At 40.7% G+C, this 24,497-nt stretch overlaps 2 protein-coding genes across 7 annotated transcripts in view; one reads left to right on the top strand and one right to left on the bottom strand.

Moving 5' to 3' along the window:
• Nucleotides 1-24,497, top strand: part of FGF2 (fibroblast growth factor 2) — a 98,341-nt gene that overhangs the window by 69,150 nt on the left and 4,694 nt on the right. Inside the window, exon 3 of one of the 2 annotated variants that reach the window (XM_075543850.1) lies at nt 23,182-23,408. In XM_075543850.1, coding sequence (XP_075399965.1) covers nt 23,182-23,367 — 186 coding nt within the window. In that variant the 3' untranslated portion in view covers nt 23,368-23,408. Of the gene's footprint in view, nt 1-23,181; nt 24,492-24,497 lie in introns of those variants that run through there. The other variant, XM_075543851.1, reaches the window with a different exon arrangement.
• NUDT6 (nudix hydrolase 6) overlaps nt 23,524-24,497 on the bottom strand; it is a 46,816-nt gene continuing 45,842 nt past the window's right edge. For 4 of the 5 annotated variants that reach the window (XM_075543848.1, XM_075543847.1, XM_075543845.1 and 1 more), the window contains one exon: nt 23,525-24,180. In XM_075543848.1, the coding sequence (XP_075399963.1) occupies nt 23,783-24,180 (398 nt within the window). In that variant the 3' untranslated portion in view covers nt 23,525-23,782. Of the gene's footprint in view, nt 24,181-24,497 lie in introns of all 5 variants that reach the window. The other variant, XM_075543846.1, reaches the window with a different exon arrangement.

Genomic DNA, 24,497 nt, shown 5'->3' with positions numbered 1-24,497 from the left:
GAGAAGGAAATGAGCGAGCCCTGGGGGAAAGTACTAAGATCAAACCTATGGAGTTTGAGTCGCCCAAGGGGAATCTGGAGCCCTGGTGTCAGGGAATACGTTGGTAATACTTCAACTCACTCCCAAGGAGAAAGGAAGCGCTCTACTACTATAGAGATTTTTAAACTCAGAAACCTTAGGGGCCAGCTTTATGCTGCCCTCTCAGGTAGCTAAGAGTTTCCATGATGGTGGAGTCTTTTTTTAAGGAACCTTCAGGTAAAGATATTAATTAAGTAGTTAAACTTATAAGTGTGTGGCTCTGAGGAGAGGCCCATGCTAATATAAGAATTTGGATATGGTCAGCTTAGAGGTGATAAGATATAAGAATGATGAGATTTCTCTAAGAAAAATTGTAGCTTCAAAGAGGACTTCAGATTGACTGTGTAAGATTAGTAATTTACACTTTATTTCCTGTTCATTTTATTTATTTTTTCTATCACTCTGTTGTGAACTCGAAAGGTAATATAATACTTGGAGATCTACTGAAGTAACATTTGAAATATTTCCCAAGACAGTGAATCAGTAGATGATTTTAGATGACCTTGATGTTGGAGCAAAGAGAAGAAGAGAAGTTTCCAGCCCTCATCTTCCTCGCCTGAAGATGACATGATGCATGTAATTTGAATTTCTGTGTTTTCTACAATGCATCTGCTTTGACTACTGTCAGAGATAGAGGACACTGGGGAAATGTAGGAGATGGACATATTTGCAACACTGGCCCATTTGTTTAAAGCTCCAGACAGTGTTATGTCTATCGTTGGCTTTTATGTAGTTCTTTGGCTTGCTAGTCTGTCAATGACTTGCGATGGTTTTGGACTTACTGAGACTAGAAAATCCAGTTATCTAGTAATCATGGTGGCTGCTCATTGGTAGGCTGATTTACTTCTAGAATGGATGCTGGAAGATAGGAATATCTGTAAGGATAGAAAGCTTCCTGGAGGTCAGGTATGATAAAATAGAAGTTACTTTAAGTGTGCCTTTGAAACCACTGGAGTATATAAACAAGGCGACAGACTAAAGAACAGTAGCGCCAAAAACTGAACTGCTCATGTCTTACCGAACAGTAGCTCCCAAAACTAAACTTCTTATGTTTTACGAAGTTTCCTTCTAGAAATCCTGACCTCTAATTATTTTTACCTCTTCTTTTGGTAAATAGGCAGTAAGCTTCCTAAGCTGTCAGTTTATACCATGGCAAGCATAAACTGCTCTATGATATCTAATATTTTCCAGTTTCTTCCTTCGCAGGTGCTTTCACAAGTTAAGCTCAAAACATTTTATTTTGCCTTAAATGTGTTTCTGTCTCCTGGGAGGCCTCCTAAGACTCTTCTAATTGCAACAGATTTCTACGAAGTTGATTCAGCAAGGACTAAAGTAGCTCTGCTCAGAAACTTATCACAAACACTCTGCAGGGACAAACACGGCTGTTACACTGAATTGAAAACTCAGGATTTAATATGAAACCCAGGTTTGGTGAATCTATGGAGACAATAAACTAGAATAAGGGTTTCTGAGGGCATGACAGGGGAGAGAGGGGCCAATATGGGGAACTGATATCAAGCAGGTCAAGAAAGAAAATATTATGAAAATGTTTGTGGTGGTGATTGTACAACACTGTTTGATATGCCTGCAGTATTGAATAGTATTATGTCTGGATTGTGTCTTAATAAAATGATCTAGAAAATTAAAAACACAAAACAAAAAGGAAACTCAGAATTTATCAGGCTCTTTTGAGGAATGGCACCAGCCAAGATCCAGTTGTTGAAATTACTTAGGTTCAGCTTCCATTATAGGGTCTATTTCTGCCAAGTTGATGAGTTAATCTTTACATCTACTTCGGCAATTTGTGTGCCTCAATACCAGTCTTATCTCTATCATATTAGTGTGGGCAGGCCTTCTCTGTCAGATAAGGAAGTAACGGAACCACCACAAAACCAAGGGAATTATGTTGGTGATTCAATAACTGCCTTATTTCTCTCTGAATCATTGCAATTAACATCAAGTTGTCCACAATAACAACATTTGGTTTAAGTATACTATTCTGACCAGTAATCATAATTTGAGGATGTAAGTATACATTACTACCTCAAAAAATAAATTTTATGAACTTGTACTTGCCAAAAGTATAATCCTTCTCCTGGATCCATATCAAATGCTGGGTTATGGCCCAATTCTATGTTCTTTCTTTTGTATTTACCTTACTTACGATCCCTACGTGTAATATGTAAAATATTCTAATTTCCTTAAGAAAGAAGAGTGCTCTGGATACAGGAAACATTTTGTTTCTAAGATTCATATTAGGTTGAATATTACCTGTTGAAAATATGAAAACAACTAATCAGCATATATGCCATTTCCCCAAACACTTCACCTATTAATTATATGATTGCATTTAGGTTAAATATTTCTCACTGTTAAAAAAACATTTCTTAAGTGTCTCTTCCTTCTTTCAAAGCTAGGAAATACAAAAATTGAAAAAATAACTATATTTAACTGCCAAAGTCTATATAGTATTTGGGCTCAAGTTGAGTAGTTTTAATACAGAACAGACTTCTTATTCCATTCCATGGCAGGGTAATGTCATTGCTATGAGCAACAAAAGTCAAGAGTAAACATTAGGATTTATGATTTGTTAACTTCACAAAATTGTAGATTTAGAAAAAAATACATTTCATGTAGTAATAGTTGCAGTTTAAATCATCAAACAACCTCAATGTTAACACTGACACCAAAAAAACTTGACTGGTCTTCTTCTGTTAGAAATTTGCATATTATTTTCTGTGAAATATTATATATTATAGTACCCTGAATATCTCAATAAGAATTACAATGTTAAGCTGGGTTCTCTAGAGGGGGGGAAAAACAGTGATGTATACATAGGTGTAAAAGGAGGGAAGTTTATATGAAACCAAAAGGTTCACACTGTTGTAGGAGTGAGTAAGCCCCATCTGGTCCAGGTCCATGGGTCAGATGTTAAACTGAAAGCTCTTCCTGAACTGATCAGCTACTGGGGCCAACAGGCGAGGAAGCAGAAAGGTGAAGCTGGGAAACTATAGTGGTGGATTTTGACCGATCAGACCTGTAGCTAGCAGAGTCAAATGATTCAAAGGTTAGCAGGACACTGATAGTTCCCAGGGTTGGCAGGCAACATGGCAAAAAGAACTGAAGATCATTGTGACAGATATGAGATCCAGGACAAGAAAAGTGAAGCTCTCCACAGCATCTATTTACATATTAACGAGGCCACATCCCTGATCATCACGTCTATAGCCTGAGTCATGTTTGGCTCACAGCAGATCCCCTCACGGAGCCGATTATATGTGTTAGCTAATGTTATAAGGGCGGACTCAACTGCCAAGCCACCGAGAATCCTGGCTCAGCCAAGTTGACTGAAAACCTATCATAGTGTATACAACATGTTGATCTATAGTAATGAAATATGAAAAAAAAACTTCTCTGAAGATACACATTGAATCACTGGAACATACAGTGTTACTTTTTAACTCTACAGTGAATTGCTTAGTTTAGAGGCTTTAAATGAAACCTATATATTTATATACTTGGATATAGTAAAATAAGAAAAGTAGATTTTTCTTTTGAAAAGTAGATTTCTGATGACTTAATTATCCAGATTGACAATCTATATGGATCAAATTTGTGTGAAAAAGACAGTACTTGAAAAGGAATGTGTATTATTGAGATAAAATATTGAATTACATTAAATGTAAAGATTATTGTTTAATAAGAATGAACTGCTTCTTTAGAAATTAACCTTGCAAGCATTTTTACGGCCCATGTATATTGCACGGGCGTCCTGGTGGTATCGTGGGTTGAGAATTGGGCTGTTGACTTTCAGGTGGGAGATGCCAACTCTGCAGTCATTGTTTGGGAGAAAGATGAGGCGGTTTGCTCCCCTAAGGTCTACAGTCTCTGAAACTCAGGGAGCATTTCGGCCTTGTGCCACAGGGTCACCAATAGGAATAGAATTGACAGCACTGGGTGGGTTTCTATGTATTAGGAGAGTAGGGTCAAATTTACTTTAAGCTTTTTCCTAAAGACTGTGTTTCAATTTTTTCTGAAGTAATCAACTTTGATAGTTACATCATGTCTGTTTTTCATTCTCAGAAGTGGTGCAACCAAAACCATTTTCAGATTCATATTGAGAAAGCTCCCTTTTAAGCCAAAACTGCAAAGTCAAAGTACTGTAAAAGAGTAAACAACCCTAAAAACAGAACATGAGCAATTGGCCATAAGGTTCAAATCTAATATTTAGCCGCGGACCAGATCTGAGACCAATGAACAAAGAGAGTGCAAACAGGAGGGGAGGGATGTGAAAAGTGGTAGGAGAGCTTGCTGCAGTTCTTAGTTCTCTCCTTCTATATACCAAGACTCTTAGCGATTGAGAGACACCTCAAGGTTACGTATCTAATTCGGCTTTCTGTTGCACACACGTGGAGAGTGAGGCTCGGAGACATTAAGAAGCTAAACTCAGAGACATAAGTCGCTTTGTGATCAAGTCAAGATAAGAAGCAAAATTTTCTGGACCACCAAAGATGTTCAGAAATTGGGCCAATTTTTGGAAAGGCCTGTCTAGTTGTGTTTCTTCGGGGACTAAATAATCCATAAAGTTGAGTCATCATCTATATTGGCATCAGCAAGGAGAAAGCCAAGTTGAGTAATGTGCCTGCTGTGTAGCAGGTGCTGAATAAACACTGTTATTGTGGGTGCCATTGAGTTCGTTCCCACTCGTGGCCTCCCGCTGTGAAACAGACCGCACCTCTACCTGGTATTGCGGCCCACTCCCTGTGGTTGCTATGTTTGAGCCCATCGGTGCGGCACAGCCGCTGTCGGCCATCTTGTCGACGGGCTTCCTGTTCTGCGCTGCCCCACGACTTGAACGGGCATGATGCCCTCGGGACGGGTCTCTCCTGATAGCATCTCTCAAAAACATGCTTTTATTTATGGTTCACATGCTTTGGACAATGAATACTACATTAACAACATGAATGTTGGAGACAACAGAAGTCATACTAAGAAGCTAGTATTTGGGGTGGGGGAGAGGGGACTGAGTTCTGTTGGAAGCAGTATCCCACTGTTACATGATTCCGTGTTATAAAACTTCCAAGCTGGTGGTGTTCTCAGTGCTCTCTTCTGATGGGAGCAAGCACTGTTTTCTATTTTGTGGCAGTTGAGTGAAGGGGTGGAGTCTAGCTTGTCAGGTCAGAGCCAATGAGGCCTCTGTGTGGGCATGGCCTTCTCATGAGGATTCTGGGAACTCCAGTATTCCTCCCTGGAGGCAGGACACACACTGCTTCACATTCTTGTTAACAAGCCACATGGAGCTGTGCTGATAGCAACCAGAGCCCTGGAGCTAGAAGAGCCACAATGGAGACCCATGTCAGCGCTGAGATGCTTCCACCACCACTGGATCCACAAGTCTTTCCACCCACTGGCCAGTGATCTTCCTGCATTTGACAGCACTGCATGTATTGCATGAGTCTGAGGAGGAATTCATGGACTGGTACTGGGTTTATGGGCTAATATCAGACTTATGGATTTGATCTGGACTGGGCTGGGATGGTTTCTTAATGTACAGTTGCTCTCTGACACAAAGTTCTCTCTTACACATATATGCGTATCTCTGGATTTGTTTCTCTAGTCAACTGGACTAACACATATCAACATATTCAAAAACAATGAAGGTTTCTTTTCTACTGATAGATTCTTCTAGGTTCCTTTAGCACTACACCACCTACCATCTTAGCATTTTGCAGTCACTGGATCGAGTCTGAGGCTGCCTCCCAGGGGGTGGGCTGGTAGACCTTTGAATTGATTCCTGCCCATAAGCCAGTATTTTCCCTATACTTCACAGGTCCCCCCATTTGTGGTCCGATACAGGGGCTTTTTAATAGCCCATTCATGAGTGGAATGCTGAAGCCACAATCTTGCCGTTTTGATGGTCGACAAATGCTTCTACATGATGCGGAGTCCTTCTAGCTCTCAAGCTGTGCTGGAACTCCCGAGAGGGCCACACCGTTCCCCAAACTCACTCTCTTCTGGCTACTGCCAAGAGCTGCAGGTTCCGGGATTCCGGTTGTGAACGTGGGGGACAATAGCTTCATTTTCCCCAGGGTCATGCCAGGATTCCTCATTGGCCACACACCCTAGCTCTTTTCTAGAAGCCTCTAGAATGTCTCAACTCTCATGTACATCATGCCGGAGGTTGCGGCAGGAGGTCGCAAGAGCTCACCCATGCATCTCCTTGCTCTCACTCTCAAGCTATTTACAACACTGTGGTCAGTTTCAGGGAAACGAATTTTATTCCCAGAAAACCAGGCCAGCAGAAGCTGAATTGCCCACGGTCAGCAGATCGGTGTGCACCGTTGCAGTATCGTGCTGGAGCCTGACTTGCGTGCTGTACTACTGAGGGCAACACACAGGCGCTCCCTCTACTCTATCCCTTTTCTCACATTGTAACAGCGTGAGCGCGCCAGGAAGCTACCACACTGCTACCGCAGAGGGAAGCCTCAATCTGACCTGACGTAGAAGAGAAAACCTTGTAAAGAAAATCTGTGACTTTATTATTAACAACAACCGCGTGTGCTATACTGCAGCAAGTGTACCACATACTGGGTTAAGATGCACTGTCCTTTAAACTTTCTTAAAAAACAGCCAGTTGACGTTACACTATCATTAAATACCTGTGTGGATCTATATATCTATTCCGTGGTATGTTAATGCAAGTTAATGACTACATTTTGAAACATGAATAAGATTCAGCCTCAACTAGCATGAAGCAGTCCTGATGGTGCAATGAGTAGTACTCATGGATAACCAAACGGTTGCTAGTTCAAGCCCACCAGATGGCTCTGTTGAAGAAAGGCATGGCAAGCTTTCCCTGTGTGGATTATAGTTAAAATGCCCGGTGGTCCAGTTCTACTCGGTCACATAGGGTCACTAGCAGTTGTCATGAACTCAACTGCGCCCAGTAACAGCACTTAATGTAAAGCATTAAGCCATAGGAGCATAATTTATAAGAATTATTTAAGATACCCAATTCGTTAGAATTGCTCATCCTGTTTACATCTTCCGTTTTCTGTCCTTTCTTTATTTTCAAACTTTGTTCATTCAAATCCCGATAGCTATTGAGATCTAGGGAGAATGCAAGTGATTTCTTCACTAGCTGACCCAAATATTGGCATTTCAAACCCACCCACATAAGAAATGTGGTACTGTAGGAAAGGCCTGGCTATCTACTTCCATGAAGACTATAGCTAAGAAATGAAGCAGTTCCCCTCTGTAACAGTTGGGTTTCCAGGAGCCCGAATTGATTCCAGGGTAACCAACAATAACAAGATAGAGAAATGACTTAGCACACATAGATAACAGTGCCTAACCGAGACTGGGAGAAAGACAGGCTTTCTAATCCTGTAAAGGTCACAGTCTTGGAAACCCACAGGGCAGTTTTCTTCTGTCCTGTAGGGTCACTGTGAGTCAGCATTGGCTTGATAGCAGTCAGTTTTTTGAGAACCTGCACTTGGAAGTCAGGGAAGGCTTTCTGGAGAAAGTAGCATGTATGACGACAGGATCTGAGAGGACTGGACGAATTTAAGGATTTGACAAGGGAGAATGAAAGTCCGGGAGCTAGAGAGAAGATGACATGTGGAGAAGCTGATTTTCTTTTGTAGCGTTGCTGGAATGTTACAGGTACAGGTAAGCAGTGAGTGTTTATTACAATCATTCATCGAATGTGACATTGCTACTGGCAGATAGGTGCGGGATGCCTGTCACTGTTTTGGCCAAAGACAGAGATCAGGCTGATTTGAGAAATTATAAGTTTATTTCTGCCAGTGCTTGACAAAAGGAAACTGGGGTTTTATAACCTCTAAAACTGCTTCAAAATCAGTGAAAATTACACAGGTCAAATACCCCAGACTATGTGGCAAATTTGAGGGATTGTTCAACGGAGTCTTCACAGTGAACAGGGGTCTTCTAGTAACGGGGCAAAGGAAGAACAGTTCCCAGGGAGCAGGGGACAGCCCTGGGCCGTTCATTCCCAAGACCACCGACTCCAATTGCTTACCAAAATGGCCTTGATTGCCCAGACGGTTTTGTTTACTCAAAGTTGACTGAATTAGAACATCCATACTGATTAAGTTTTAAAAGAATTTTAGTGCAAGGTGGAGGCTTTTGCATTTTGGGTTTTAGCAAACTAAGTCTTAACAGTAGATCCCAAACTATATCACATTTCCCGTATTTGATCAGCCGGAGAGCTCTTTTACCCTTTTTATCAACATCTTGCTAATAGTCGTATTTCAACAAGTACTCAGACCATTTATATGTCCAAAACTCAAATGTATATTTCCAGGTGTTTTCATGAACCCAAGACTTGATAGTTTAACATCTGCCCTCTGTCCATGTGGGTGTCTAATAGCCATTTCAAACACAACATGACCAAAATGAAGTAGTGATCTTTTCCTCTGAAACCTGCTCCCATTCAGAGCTTGCACCATATCAGCTGATGGTTAAACCCAGCATCCTAGAATATATACTTCTTGGATTCCTCTGAATCTCACACTGCATGCCTAGTTTGTCAGGAAGCCTGTTGACTCTTTCTTCAAGATATATTCAGAATCAGACAGCTTCTCAGCATCTCCACTACTACACACCGTAATCTCTACTTGTTCTCTCTCCCTATGTTCCCGAACAAGCCCTTAACTGTTGCGCTGCTTATTCCATTAGGGCCTCAAGAGTCTTTACAACTTAAATATTTCAGATCATGCCAACTTTTCTGTTAGGCTCTCCATTATATTCAAAGTAAGAGCTGAAATACTTCAAATACGTGATCTAGCATCTTTCCTGTCTCACTACTTTTCTAATTAGAGGAGCCCTGGTAAGTGTAGTAGATTGTGTTGTTGGGCTGCTAACTGAAAGGTCGGCAGTTCAAACCCACCAGCTGCTCCATGGGAGAAAAATGAGGCTGTCTACTTCCATAAAACTTTTTAAAAGTTCCAGTCCTGGAAACTCACCAAGGCAGTTCTACTCTGCCCTATAGGGACATTGTGAACAAAACTGATGTCAGTGAATTTGGTTTTGATATAATAATTATGCCACAGGAATGTTGTAATATTTGATTTCTTGGCTTCTGTTTCCACGAGCATTAATTATGGATCCAAGCAAGACAAAAATCCTTGAAAGCTGCAGTATTTTCTTCATTTTTCATGATGTTATCTATTGGTCCAGTTGTAAGGATTCTGGGCATCTTTACATTGAGTTGTAAATCATACTGAAGACTGCCAACCTTGATCTTCTCAGCAAATGCTTCATGTTCTCCTCAGTTAAAAAAAAATTTAATCATTTTATTGGGGGCTCATACAATTATCACAATCCATACATACATCCATTGTGTCAAGAACATATGTACATTTGTTGCCATCATCATTCTCAAAACATTTGCCTTCTGCTTGAGCCCTTAATATCTGCTGCTCATTTTACCCCCTCTCCCCTCACTGCCACCTACCTCATGAACCCTTAATCATTCATAAATTATTGTTATTTTGTCATATATTACACTGTCCGACGTCTCCCACCGCCCTCTTCTCTGCTGTCCGTTTCCCAGGGAGGAGGCTATACGTAGATTCTTGTAATCAGTTCCCCCTTCTACACCACATTCTCTCCACCCTCTAGGCATTGCCATTCTCACCACTGGTCCTGAAGGAGTCATCTGTCCTGGATTCCCTGTGTTTCCAGTTGCTCTCTGTACCAGTGTACATCCTCTGGTCTAGCCAGACTTGCGAGGTAGAATTGGGATCATGATAGTGGGGGGGGGGTGGGCGGGGAGGAAGTATTTAAGAACTAGAGGAAAGCTATGTGTTTCATCGTTGCTTCCCTGCACCCTGCCTGGCTCATCTCCCGACAACCCTTCAGTAAGGGGGGTGCGGTTCAAGGAAGGTTGTGTTTTCTGCAGATTGCAGTTGTGAATGAGCCTTCCTCCAATCCTGATGCAGCGTTATTCTTATTAACCAGCTTCTCAGATGATTTGTTCAGCATACAGATTGAGCATGTATGATGAAAGGATGCAGCCCTGTCCCACACCTTTCCTGATTTTAAACCATGCAGTATCCCTTGTTCTGTTTGCAGAACTGCCTCTTCGCAATGTACAAGTTCTGCATGACCACAGTGAGGTGCTCTGGAATCCCCGTTTTCTCAAGGTTATTCACAGTGTTTTTATGATCAACACAGTCAAATGCTTGGCATAATCATCAAAAGACAAGTAAACATTTTTTCTGGTGTTTTCTGCTTTCAGTCAAGATCCATCTGACATCAGCAATGGTATCGTATCCCTTGTTTCATGTCTCCCTCTGAATCCAGCCTGAACCTGTGGCAGCATCCTGACAAGGCGCTGCTATACTCGTTCCTGACTGATGTTCCGCGACGTTTCACTTGCATATGATAGCAACAATCATGTTCTATAATCATGCTATTGGATCACTTTTCTTTGGAATGGGTACAGATATGGATCTTTTCCAGTCAGATGGCCAAGTAGCTTTCAGTGCTTCTTCATCAGCTTGCTAGAACATTTCAATATACCTTGAGATATCCCTTTTCAAGGAATGCAACCCTATTCCTCTTAATGATGTCATCCCAGCATAGTAAACCATGATTTTCGGATTCAAATGACCGATACCAGTCCGTTTCAGCTCACGAATGCCTAAGCTAGCAATCCTTATGCTTTCTGTTTATTTTTTTGACTTCCACTTTTCCTAGAATCATACTTAGCACATTCCAAGTTATGTATATTAATTGATGTTTGCAGCTGCTTTTCCTCATTTTGAGTAGTGCTCTGCTATAGTTTATTGTGCCAGCCTGGCCGATAAACACAAGTAGGATTAACTGAAGGGCAGAGGGATAAATGGCTCGGTGAGCCTCACCTTGGTTGTTCTGTGCCTCAGTTTAAAGGGGTACACTACCTGTGGGATGCCTAGCCTGTGGACTGTGTCGCTGTAAGTTGAGGCCCCTTCAAGCCCACACGATTTGAATGTTCATCTGTGGAGCTGGGGACCGACAGTTGATGGCAGTTGGGGACCTGCCTTGCTGTTTGCTGCCTGGGTATATATAGCCCAGCTCTCTCTACAGAAGGGGACTGGCAACTGGCAGCTCTCAAGCCTTAAAGTGTCTCACTGCTTTATAATTTAACTGTTAATTTCTTGTATTATCTATCTGTATATAATTTAACGGTTCGTTTTTTGAATTATATATCTATCTTTGTAAATATATTTATAATTACTAGAAATCTGGTTTCTCTCTCTAAAGAACCCTGTCCAATACATTTTGGTACCAGGAGTGCTTCTAGAGAAATAGACTATAAATATGGATTTCTTAAATTGGCTTTCCAACCTATTTAGTCTTGACATGAATACGTCTACTACCCTTACTAATCCATGGTGTGAAATAGCAAAGATAATACCTAAAGTAGCACCTAAAGTAGATGACGTGCTGGATAAAGGAGATGCTCTAGGCAATCGTATATTTGATATTTTCCAGGAGTTTTGTGATAATGACAAGTATAGGGAAGCTGGTTGGCTGGTCCTTTGTACAATGGAAAGTGTGATTAAGGAGAGGGATGATCTCAGAGCCTCAAAAGCACGCCTCAGGTGCAGACTAGCAGATTTGAAAACTTCCATCTGTGCTACAAAGGAGAGCCTTCTCTCCTCTAGTAAAAGAGCTGACATTGCTGAGAACCAGGTCCAGAGTCTCATTATACCAGTGGCTGAATTACAACAGCAGCTGAATTGCAGATCTAGAGCAGTGTCTGAAACCAAAGTAAGGGCATTAATTGGGAAAAGTTGGGACCCTGAAACATGGGCTGGGAACATATGGGCTGATGACCCAGAAGAAGAGGATATTGAGCCCTTAGAAACACCTGAGCAGATTAGCCAAACTATTCAGGTTGATATGCCAGGTGGGGCTGCATCAGTAGCATTACCTGAGGAAGATGCCTCACAAGATATTGCTGAGATCACCCAGGAAACACCCTCACCACCCATTATTTCCGCTAGACCTGTCACTAAAATTAAGTCTCAGAAACCTCCTAAAGGTGAGGTTGAGATGATTATCCAAGAAGAAGCGCGCTACACACATAAAGACCTGCTCGAGTTCTCAAATACGTACAAGCAAAAGCCTGGAGAATATCCCTGGGAATGGTTACTAAGGGTGTGGGATACTGGTGCACGAAATGTAATATTAGATCGGTCTGAATTTCTGGATATGGGACCCCTAAGCACAGACTCTTCTTTCAATGTCTCTGTGAGACAGGCTTAAAAAGGATCTAAGTCTTTATTTGGTTGGTTCAATGAAGCATGGACTGCCAGATGGCCTAGATTAGACCAACTTGAAGTACCTGACCTACCTTGGTACACTGTAGAGGAAGTCATCCAAAAGCTTTGAGAAATTGGTATGTTAGAATGGATCTATCAAGATATTCCCATAGACCCAAAAAGGGGGCGTCCTGAGGACATACCCTTTACCACAACCATAAGGAACAAGTTTGTGAAGTGGGCTCCAGCATCTCTTAAGACTCCGGTGATTGCTATTTTATGTGCACCAGGATTAACAGTGGGCACTGCCCTAAGCGAACTCCGACATTTGCCCACAATGGGACTGATTTGTCCCCATGATGGTAGAGGGTAGGTGTCAGTAAATGAAGACCTCCGAAGGCATTTTTCCCAAAGGCTTTACGCCATTCTTGTCACTGTGGTAGATTATACTTTGAGAAGGCAGCCCCGCCCCAGTCATATTTCGAGTGGCTTCTTACCCGCAGGGCACTAGATAAATATCCTCTAGCCATCTCTCTGAAGGTGTTCTGCTTCCAGTCATTAGGCCTTTAGGGTCTGACAAGGCTTCGATTGAGTGCATAAGGTTTTCAGTGGCCACTTCCTGTTTCCTTCTTGGTAGTGTGTTCTTCGGCTGGAAGCTCCGCTGAAACCTGTCCACTTTGGGTGGCCCTGCTGCCATATGAAATACCAGTGACACAGCTTCCAGCATCACAGCAACATGCAAGCGACCACCGTATGACAATCTGACAGACAAGCGGTGGGCTCAGCTGATAGGCATATATGAAATAAGGCCTTGAAGACATAGAAGTTAAGTCATTACAAGCCCTTAAAACTAAAATAACCCACATGTGTTGGAGTAGAAGTGCACTCTGTAGGGTTCTCCGTGACTTCTGAGGCATTGGCGGGGGTGGGGGGTGAGACGCTGTGGGGGGACTGAGAGTATCAGCCATTTGCCCATGCCTCTGAGTGGCCCATTTTCCTTCCCTGCGATGTTGGTCCTCTGAAGACCACTTTTGTTCGGTCAAGCTGGGGATGGGGAGTAGGTAAACACTAAGGATGGGGAAAAGGCTATGTAAGTATGTTTATTCACATTTTAAAAATTATACCAGATCAACTTTTAATAGGAAGACTGAGGTCGTAGTTATTGAGTCTTATTTGTAAACTTGAGACTAGACAAAATAGAAAATTATACTTCCATTGGGTTTTGAAATACTATGTGGTTTTCTTGAGGATGGAATTATAGCTCTACTACATATATGCATATTTTAGTAATGCAGTTTGTTTTCAAGTTCAAGGCAGTTGACTAGTAAGTTTATATGGATGAACATTCAGCACATTTGCAGGTGTTTCTTTCCTCCCTCTTTGTTTGAAAAGGTACAAGTGACTTTTGTAAAAAAAAAAAAAGTCAAAGAACATATTGTGGGCTCCTGGGTACAGCCACTTAGTCCCTGGTACTATTTCTTCTCTCTGAAATATTAAGAATTGGATGAAAAGTCAAGCAACATTGGCTTGGTAAGTACTACATTAGGCCAAACATTTTAGGGTGTGCCAGCTAGCAAGGTGGAGTTCTATGGAAGCTGACATAACTTCCAAAAATTAAAAATCCATGTGCTGAGTGATGCTGTTGAAGGCTACCTCTGGGGTATTGCCTGTGAAGGTCAAGGCCTTTCTACTTTGGATCTTAATTTTGGAGTAGAGAAAAATTTTTAGCAGGGGCACTGAAAATGACAGAGTACTATAAGGTTCATTTCAGCAAACAGAAGCATATGAGGGGATACTCTTCCAAAAATGGGATATTTTTCCAACTCTATGTATTTAATATTTTACAAAACAACCTTATCAACTTCAAAGTACTCTCCATTACACTTAATATATTTGTCAAATATGCGATTCCATTCTGGGAAACAATTTTCAAACTCATCTGTTTGGATGGCTGACAGCACCTCCTTGCTTTTTTTCTTCACTTCTTCTAAGTCATCAAATCACTGTCCTTTCATGACCCTTTTTATTCTTGGAAACAAAAAGAAGTTACAGAGTGAGGTCAAGTGAGTCAAGTGGGTGGGGCAAGAGAGGCGTGCTGTTTTTTTGCCAGAAACTTGCACACTGAGATGGCTGCCTGAGGCAAAAGCAGTCCCGTCTGCCATAAATCAGGCATTTTTTTAATGGCACACTGTTAGGCAATCTTCTCAGAACCTCTAAACAGAAAGCTTGATTAACAGTCTGACCTGGTGGAATGAACTCCAAATGTCCTACAAGTTGACATTTTCCTTTGTTTGGGAAGTTGACGGACTTGTTAGCAACAAGTTGTCGTTTCTTATCAATCAACATTTCACCTTTTTTGAAACAAGAAAACCACTCATACAGTTGAGCTTTTCCAACAGTGCTGTCCTTGAAAGCTGTGTTCAATATCACAGTAGTTTCTGGGGCATTTTTCCTGAGCAGAAAACAAAATTTCACAGCCACACATTGTTCTCTTACATTGGCCATCACAAAAAACAAGGTTTGACGTGTGGATAAGCAAATGTGGTGAAGAAAGCTAATGGTGCCTGGCTATCAAAAGATATAGTGTCGGGGGTCTTAAAGATAAACAAGCGGCCATCTAGCTGAGAAGCAACAAAGCCCACATGGAAGAAGCACACCAGCCTGTGTGACCACAAGGTTCAGAAGGGACCAGTTATCAGACATCAAAGAACTAAAAATCATATCAATCGGTGCTACCTCCCTGATACAATCAATGAAGACAAACATGTACATAAGCAAATGTGGTGAAGAAAGCTGATGGTGCCCAGCTATCAAAAGAGATAGTATCTGGGGATCTTAAAGGCTCGAAGATAAACAAGTGGCCATCTAGTTCAGAAGCAACAAAGCCCACATGGAAGAAGCACACCAGCCTGTGTGACCACAAGTTGTCAAAGGGACCAGGTATCAAGCATTAAGGAACAAAAAAGCATATCATTGAAAATGTGGGTGAGTGCAGAGTGGAGACTCAAAGCCCATTGGTAGCCAATCACACACCTCTTACTGAAGGGTTGTGGGGAGGAGATGAACCAGTCAGGGTGGAGGGTAGCAACAATGAAACATGTAACTTTCCTCTAGTTCTAAAATTCTTCCTCCCCCCACTATCATGATCCCAATTGTACCTTACAAATCTGGCTAGACCAGAGGATGTACACTGGTACAGATAGCAACTGGAAACACAGGAAATCTAGGACAGATGACTTCTTCAGGACCAGTGGTGAGAGTGGTGATGCCTGGAGGGTGGAGGGAATGTGGGGTAGAAAGGGGCAACTGATTACAAGAATCTATGTATAGCCTCCTCCCTGAGGGATGGACAGCAGAGAGGAAGGCGGAGGGAGACGTTGGACAGTATAATATATGACAAAATAATAATTTATGAATGATGAAGGGTTCATGAGGTAGGGGGGAGTGGGAAGGGAAGGGGAAAATGAACAGCAGATATTAAGGGCTCAAGTGAAAGGCCAATGTTTTGAGAATGGCGATGGCAAAAAATGTGCATATGTTCTTGACACAATGGATGTATATATGGGATTGTGATAAGAATTGTATGGGCCCCCAATAAAATGATTTAAAAAAAAAACAAGGTTTGAGTAAACTGCTTTTACAAAAAAATTCACTGTGACCAAAGAGAACCTTCCCAGTAACACTACTGGATGCCCTAACTCAGAGCGAGTTGCTCAGTGCTCATCTGGTGGGGAAAATGTCTGCTATTAAAGATCTGTTATGCTCAGCGCAATTCCGTTTTTTTGGGGGGTTCCCCCTCATATAGAGTTCACTGAAGATATTGTGTAAGAGTTGGGTTTTGGTGGGTCTCATCATTCTAGCTATAAAAGCCCCAATGTTACAATTGGATTGTTAAGAACAACACAAAACAGCCATTTCATCATGTAGCTATGTCCTTGTTTAATGTTTTTTCCTATGGCTGTGATTTGAGTTAGAAAGACGAGTTCTTGTTTAATTATATTGCACAATGGGGAAACTAGTAGACTTGGAGTTCAGTTTTTAAAAATTCAATTAACAGGTCAAAATATTAAAGCCACTTAATTTATTTCTAGTATGACTTTGAAGTCTCTGGCAAGCCTTTGTGCTTCATCTTGATTATTGTGCCAGCTCTTTTCACTGCTTTGCTTATTAACTTAGGATTTTCTCGTAATTTGTGTCATTGTTGGGTTTATCTTGGAACCAGAGAATCTGGGACAAGGCACAAATATGTTGAGTGTGGGTTTTCCCAAACCTAAAGTATGCCAGTTTGAGTAAGTAGAAATAAGCTGGAAGCTGGTGTAACCATTAATACAAAACCATGTGTTCACATACTAATTTCTATGTATGCATCTCCTACTTATCCATAGAAATTGTTGTCATATGCTATCAAGTTGATTCCAATTCAGTGACACTCTATGACAGACAAGAAATGTCCCGTAGGGTTTCCTATGCTGTATTCTTTAGGTGAGCACATCACCAGGTCTGTTCTTCAGAGCTGCTGGTGGGTTTGAACTGCTGACACTTTGGTTAGCTTTTGCACCACCAACACTCCTTTTATTCAGATTAATGTGTATAAATTTATATGTTTTAGAGGAATTCATATAAAACCATTCAATTTATATACAAGGAAGATGCAAAAGTTTGTGGGGAAAATGGCATTATATGATAATGGAATTTTCCCATGAACTTTTGAAGTACCCTTGTAGGTACATAATTATAGAATAGAAATAACTGGTTTTTCCTTTATAGTGAATAAATCGTTCAATGTTAACACCTCACCCCCACTCCCCAACAATCAGAATGGATTATGACTCAGTGTACACAAAACCAAAATCCCCATACTGGATCAATAGGTAACATCATGATCGATGGAGAAAAGATTGTCAAGCACTGTTGTCTTGCTTGGATCCCCAGTCACTGCTCATGGAAGCAGCAGTCAAGAGATAAGGGACATGTTGCATTGGGTAAATCTGCTGCAGAAGACCTCTTCAGAGGAGAAAAGCAGAGAGGTTACATGGAGGACTAAGGTGAGGTTGACTGAAGCCAGGCTATTTTCACTTGCCTCATATGTGTGTGAAAGTTGGACATTGAATAAAGAAGGCTGAAAAAGAATTGATCAATTTGAATTGTGATGTTCCCAAAGAATATTGAAAGTACCATGGACTGCTAAAACAACAAACAAATCTGTCTTGGAAGAAGAATGGCCAGAGTGCTCCTTAGAAGCAAGGATGGCAAGACTGTCAAACATACCTTGGGCACTTTGTCAGGAGAAATCAGTCCCTGGAGAAGGACGTTGTTCTTAGTAAAATGGAGGGGCATTGAAGAAGAAATCCCTCAATGAGAATGGATGACACAGTGGCTTCAACAGTGGGGTCAAGCACGGGGACAATTGTGAGGAGGGTGCAGGACCCGCAGTGTTTCCTTGTGTTGTGCATAATGTCACTGTGGGTCAGAACCAACTTGATGCACCTAACAACAATAGTATTTTTCTGTGAAGATGAGTTTTGAACCGTTACTTCAAATAATGTGACAACCTCATAGACTCTGTTACTTGTAATAGTATTTCCAGGTCCAACCATTTGAAAACAAGTTATTTGTCCATTTATTTTTCTGATAATAAGTAGTTGAATTGCAATAAAAAAAACCCAGAATAGTTTACCTGCCGACAAGAGACTGCCTGAAATCAATATATTCTTCAGTACTTAATCTTCATTATCTATGAAGTGTTTTGAGAGTACGCATCATCAATACTATAATTCTTTGGCATTAGATGTTCCTACGTGCGACTGCGTTGGTTCTCACTCTTAGCAAGTCAATATGCAACAGAAGCCAACACTTCCCAGTTCTGTGCTGTCCTCACCATCATTGGTATATTTGAGCTCACTGTTAGGAATCATCTGTGTCAGTTCATCTCGTGCAGATACTACTTTCAATTGAAGACTTATATTTTCTAAAAGATAAATTATTTTATGCCTTAAAACAACTCTAATCACTAGAACATTTTGCAGAGTGAGAGTTAATTCTGTTTGGGGGAGTTAAGGGATTAACAAAACTTCTTTGTGGGGAGATTATCCAGATTAAACTCCGAGAGCTGTTGTACTGTTGTTAACTTGGCCTCCAGTCATTGTGAGCCTGTGCACAACAGAATGCAACACTGCCTGGTCTGCACCACCCTCACAATCACTGTAATCTTTGACTATTTTTTACAGCCACCTTGTCACCTATCTTCTTTCTCTTGCTGCTCTTTAGCACATGTTCTCTTTCAGGGCCTGGTGTCATCATGATCACTTCCAAGGAACCTTCTGGCTATTCTTCCCCAGCACCACAATTCACAGGCATCGATTCTTCTTCAGTTTTCCTTATTCTGCGTCCAACTTTTGCTACAGATGAGGCAATTGGAAATATCATGGTTTGGGTCAGGTGCACGGTAGTCCCAGAGTGATATCTTAGCTCTTCAACACTTTTAAAGAGGTATTGTGCAGCAGATTTAGCTAATGTAATTTGTCATTTGATGTATTGGGTATCAATACTTCCATGAGTATTGATTTTGGATCCAAGCAAGGTGAAATTCTTTACAACATTGATCTTTTCTCCATTTATCGTGATATTGTCTATTGGTCCAGTTCTGAAGATTTTTGTTTTCTTTGCACAGAGTTGGAATTCATACTAAAGATAGTCTCTGTCTCTGTCTTTCTCTCTCTGTCTTTTAAAGAGTCTTTGATCTTCATCAGCAAATATTTCCTGCCCTCTTCAATTTCAGCACGCAAAGTTGTCATCTGCATATTGAAGGTTGTTAAGCCTTCCTCCAATCCTAATACCACATTCTTTTTCGTTATAGTCCAACATCTCCTAGTACCTGCTCAGTATACAGATTGAAAAACATAATGCACGAACACAACCTTGACATGTACCTTTTCTGATTTTACACCACGCAGTATTCCTTTATTCTCCTTCAACAACTGCCTCTTTTGGTCCATGTACAGATTCTACATGCACAACGAATGTTCTGGAATTCCCATTCTCAACGCTTATTCTAGTCCACACAGGTTTAATCCCTCTGTGTAGTTAACAAAAAGCAAAAAACACAGCTGAACATCTTTTAAAAAAAATTAATAAATCATTTTATTGGGGCTCATACAACTCATCACAATCCATACATACATCAATTGAGTAAAGCACCCTTATACATTCGTTGCCCTCGTCATTCTCAAAATTTGCCTTCCACTTGGGTTCCTGGAATCAGCTCATTTTCCTTTTCTTTCCACCCCCTCCCCCTCCCTCCCCACTCCCCCATGAACCCTTAATAGTTTATAAATTATTATTTTACCTTATCTTACACTGCCCTGCGTCTCCCTCATTCACTTTCCTATTGCCCAGCCCCCAGAGAGGAGGTTACACATAGATCCCCGAGATCGGTTCTCCCTTTCTACACCCCCTTCCCTCCCGGTGTCGCCACTCTCACTGCTGGTCCTGAGGGGTTCATCTGTCCTAGATTCCCTGTTTCCAGATCCCTACTGCACCGCTGTACATCCTCTGGTCTAACCAGGTCCGCAAGGCAGAATTGGGATCATGATAATTGGGGGGGGGGGGGGGAGAGGAAGCATTCAAGAACTAGAGGAAGGTTTTGAGTTTCATTGTTGCTACACTGAACCCGGAGTGACTCATCTCCTCCCCACTAACCCTCTGCAAGGGATGTCCAGCACAGCTGAACATCTTTACAACTATAATAAAGAAATGTTCTAATTCCCATTTTCAATCCATAGTTTGTTATAATCCACGGTTTAATGCTCTGAATAGCTAAGAAATCACAAGGAAACATCTTTATGGTGTTTTTCCTTTTGCAGTCAACATCAATGCTATCCCTTGTTCCATTCTCTTCTGTATCTGACTTTAAATTCTGGCATCTCGAAGTCAATGTACTTCTGCCACAGTGAATTATCTTCAGCAAATCTTCCTTGCAAGCGGTATAAATGACATCATTATTCAAAAACCCCCCTAATTCTTTGGGTTTGCCTTTCTTTGAAATGGATACACATATGGATTGGGGTTGGGTGGCGCAGTCAGGTAGCTAGCTTCCAAGTTTCTTGACCTAGACTAGAGTCCTTCCAATGCATCATCAGCTTTTTGACATACTTCAATTGGTGTTCTGTCAGTTCCTGGAAACTTGCTTTCCGTTAATGCCTCCGTTGCAGCTTGGACTTCTTCCTTCTGTGTCATTGGTTCTTGTCCATCTGCTTCCTCTTAAAGTGGTTCTTTTTTGGTGCAGTGACTCTATTTTTTACATCTTCTTTTAAAACTTCCTGAATAATTTGATATTTTGCCTATAGAATCTTTCCGTATTGCAACTCATAGCTTGAATTTTTCTGAAGTTCTTTCAACTTGAGAAATATTGAGCATTTTCTTCCTTTTTGTTTTTTTAATTTTTATTTATTTATTTTAAAACGTTTTATTAGGGGCTCATACAACTCTTATCACAATCCATACATATACATACATCAATTGTATAAAGCACATCTGTACATTCTTTGCCCTCATCATTTTCTTTTCTTTTTTTTCCCCTTTTCTTTTTTTACATTTTATTAGGGGCTCATACAACTCTTATCACAATCCATACATATATGTACATCAATTGTATAAAGCACATCCATACATTCCCTGCCCCAATCATTCTCAAAGCATTTGCTCTCCACTTAAGCCCTTTGCATCAGGTCCTCTTTTCTTTTTGTTTTCTAATGACAGGTCTTTTTGTCTTCTTGAGTTTCCCTTTGAAATGTTCTATTCAGGTCTTTGACTTCATCATTTCTTTCATTTGCTTTAGCTACTCTATGATCAAGAGGATGTTGCAGTGTCTGACATCCACTTTGATCCTTTTCTTCCCTGCTTTTGGATGACTTTTTGCTTTCTTTATACGAGTTCTTGATGTCTTCCCATAGCGCCTGAGGTCTTCTGTCACTAGTTTCAGTGTGTCGGCTCTGTTCTGGAGGTGTTCTTTAAATTAAGGTGGGATACACTCAAGGTCATAATTTGGTTCTCATGAACGTGTTTTCATTTTCTTCAAGTTCAGCCTGAAGTTACATATAAGCAAGTAAGGGCCTGTTCCTAGCCTCTTTGGGGCTGTACATATATCTCCCCGGATGCACCCATTTTTATTTCTGTATGCATGGTGAGGTGCATATGTACAGTCACTGTTTCTGTGGTTGAAAACACATATACTACCAGAAAGTTATTGGTTTTGCAAATCACACCATCAATCCCCTATTTTGTATTACCAAGGCCATATTTTCCCACAATTGTTCTTCCCTTTTGGTTTCTAATTTTCCCATTCCAGTTACCAATAAATATAAATTCATCATGATTACGTTTGATCAATTTCACACTGAAGACGTTGGTAGAATTATTCAATTTATTCACCATTAGCTTTTGTTTCTGGTACATAAACATGAATAATAGTTGTATTAACTGAATTTCCTTATATGCGTATAGGTATATCCTATCACAGACAGCGTCAGACTTTTAGATCTTGAAATGTTCTTGTTGGGGATGAGTAACATTTATGCTCTTGAATTTCCCATTCTTAGCACAATAAACCATGTGATCTTTGGTTTTTTAATGGCTAATACCTGTCCGTTGTAGCTAATGCCTAGGATATAGATCTTTATGTGTTCTATTTCACTTTTGATGTTCCATTTGCTTAGATTCATAGTCTTTTTTTCCTAATTAGTCATGGCTGTTTGTAGCCGTTTCTTCACATTTTGAGTCATGCCCCATTAGCAGATGGAGAGCATGAAGGCTTTATGTACTCCATTCAGGATATTACAGTCAACTCCCCTTGGAGGAGGCCCTTTCTCGGTTGCATTTTGAGTGTCCTCCATCCCGAGGGGCTCATCTCTCAGCGCTATCTGATAATCTACTATTTCTGATATTCTGATGCTGCGCAATATTTTAGTATATGCAACAGTGTTCTGCTGCTGTTCATGTGGCTTTCAGTGCTAATCCCTCAAAAGTGGCCAGCCTATTGAATCTTGTTAGTTTTTAGTCTTCTTTGAAATTTGTACTTAGTCCGGAAGCTCCTCTTCACCTTGGGTGTGTTCCTGCTTGTATCTGAAATACTGATGACCTAGCTTCCAACATGAAGGCAACATGGAAGCCACCTCAATATGACAAACAGACAGACAAATGGTGGACCAACTGTTGTACTAGGGCCATGATGACAGTAAAAATGGTCTGATTGGTCATTTATCTCTGAGAATGTGGACGATGAACTATAAATCTAACCAGAGCTATACTGTTGGATGTTTCTGAGTGGGATGTGAGTTTTATGCTCCTTTTTGTGAGGACTCTTGAAAGTCAAGTTCATGGAGTTTCAAGTCTGAGCCAGGGTGGCTCTTTGCCATTTGGGTATTCTCACTGGTGACGTAGTAGGTATGCATTGAGTTGCTATTTGCAAGATCAGTAGTTGGAAAACAACTGCTTTATGGGAGAGAAATGGGCAGTTCTATCCTGTCCCGACGTTATGGCAGTGTTTTGTCTTGTTTTCCGGAATGCTTGGCTTTTCTTCTTGCAGGGGCTAAAGAATGAGTGTTCCCTGGTCTTTTGCTATATGTTAGTTCTGTCCTCTTGATGGCTTGGCTCCCATTTTGGATCCTACTGAGCTGATCTCGGGAGACTGTAGCCTATTGAGTCTTGTTAATTGACTACCTTGCTGAACCAAGATACTGTTGTTGGTTGGGCAGAATGGGGTTGGTAATATCATGCATATTTAATTTTGAAAAGTATAATAATAACAACTAATTCTTCCTTTATTTTTCAGAAATTTATAACAGATGAATGTTTCTTTTTTGAACGACTGGAATCTAATAACTACAATACTTACCGGTCAAGGAAATACACCGGTTGGTATGTGGCACTGAAACGAACGGGGCAGTACAAACTTGGACCCAAAACAGGACCTGGACAGAAAGCTATACTTTTTCTTCCAATGTCTGCTAAGAGCTGATCTTAATGGCTGCATCTAATCTCATTTCATGTGAAAGAAGAGTAAGTTTTAGAAATTTGTTAATGAGAAGAAAAGAAATGTGTACTATCATCTGCACAGTTTGGCTATCTGGTTAGATCACATAAAATATTTAACCTTTGCCCAAGTAAACAAAAAGAACAACATAAATCCTTGGAAATATATACTCTTTATTTAACATTTACTGTTGCCTGTTAAAGCTTAATAAATTGACTTTAATTGAAATAGGAGCTTTTAGAGTGTGCACATTCAGAAACAAATTTTCTTCATTAAAAAAAAACCATACACATTAGATTGCAGTCAGATACGTAATCATTCAAAATGTCCACTACTTCTTAATAAAGTTTGTATTAATCAACATGTAAACTGAAAACCGTGTAAACATGCAAATGTGAATTCAGTTTATTCCTCTCATAGCCTTGTAATTCTCTGGCAGCGCCTTGTGATAGAGTTTGTAAAACAGGCCTGTGTAAATTGCTGGCAACTCTTCCATGGTCAAATCAATCTTGTCAAATCCTTCTTTGTACCCATACAGCAGCAGCCTCGCGACTCTCCTGGTGATGGGAGTCGTATTTTCAGTCTTGACCAGGTCACTAAGATCCATCCACTCACACCTCACGCATTCGTGCTGGCAAAAATTGATGGTGAATGAATATGGCTTTAGACGGCAGATGATATACATATCTGACTTCCCAAAAGCTCCCGGACTGCTGTGTTGCTGCCGGATACTCAGGAGGGATCTGAATTCTGATTTTATCCCAGTCTCTTCAAAAACTTCTCGAACTGCTGTATCTCCTGCGTAAAAGAAACTTGTACAAATCAACGAGGCGCATATTTCTAGAAACACTGCCATCAGAGATTATTCAGTTAAAGTAAAATGAACTAAATGCTCATAAGTAAAACTCCACACTAAGAAAGTGAAGTTTTCAGGACAAACTCCCTGCTTCCTGGACCTCTTGAAATGGTGTATATTATTGAAGTATGTTCTTACCACTGTATATCTAAAAAGCTTTTAAAAGTACTTAATATTCTCTGGTTGCTATTTATAGGCTTAACCCGTGCATTTTGAAGGTCACATCTTTCTGACCTTTTCTTTCTCTGCTTCCCAAAAG

This window comes from Tenrec ecaudatus, chromosome 3, assembly GCF_050624435.1.
Source record: "Tenrec ecaudatus isolate mTenEca1 chromosome 3, mTenEca1.hap1, whole genome shotgun sequence".
In the NCBI taxonomy this organism is placed as follows: domain Eukaryota; kingdom Metazoa; phylum Chordata; class Mammalia; order Afrosoricida; family Tenrecidae; genus Tenrec; species Tenrec ecaudatus.
This window is presented reverse-complemented; position numbering and strand designations above follow the sequence as displayed.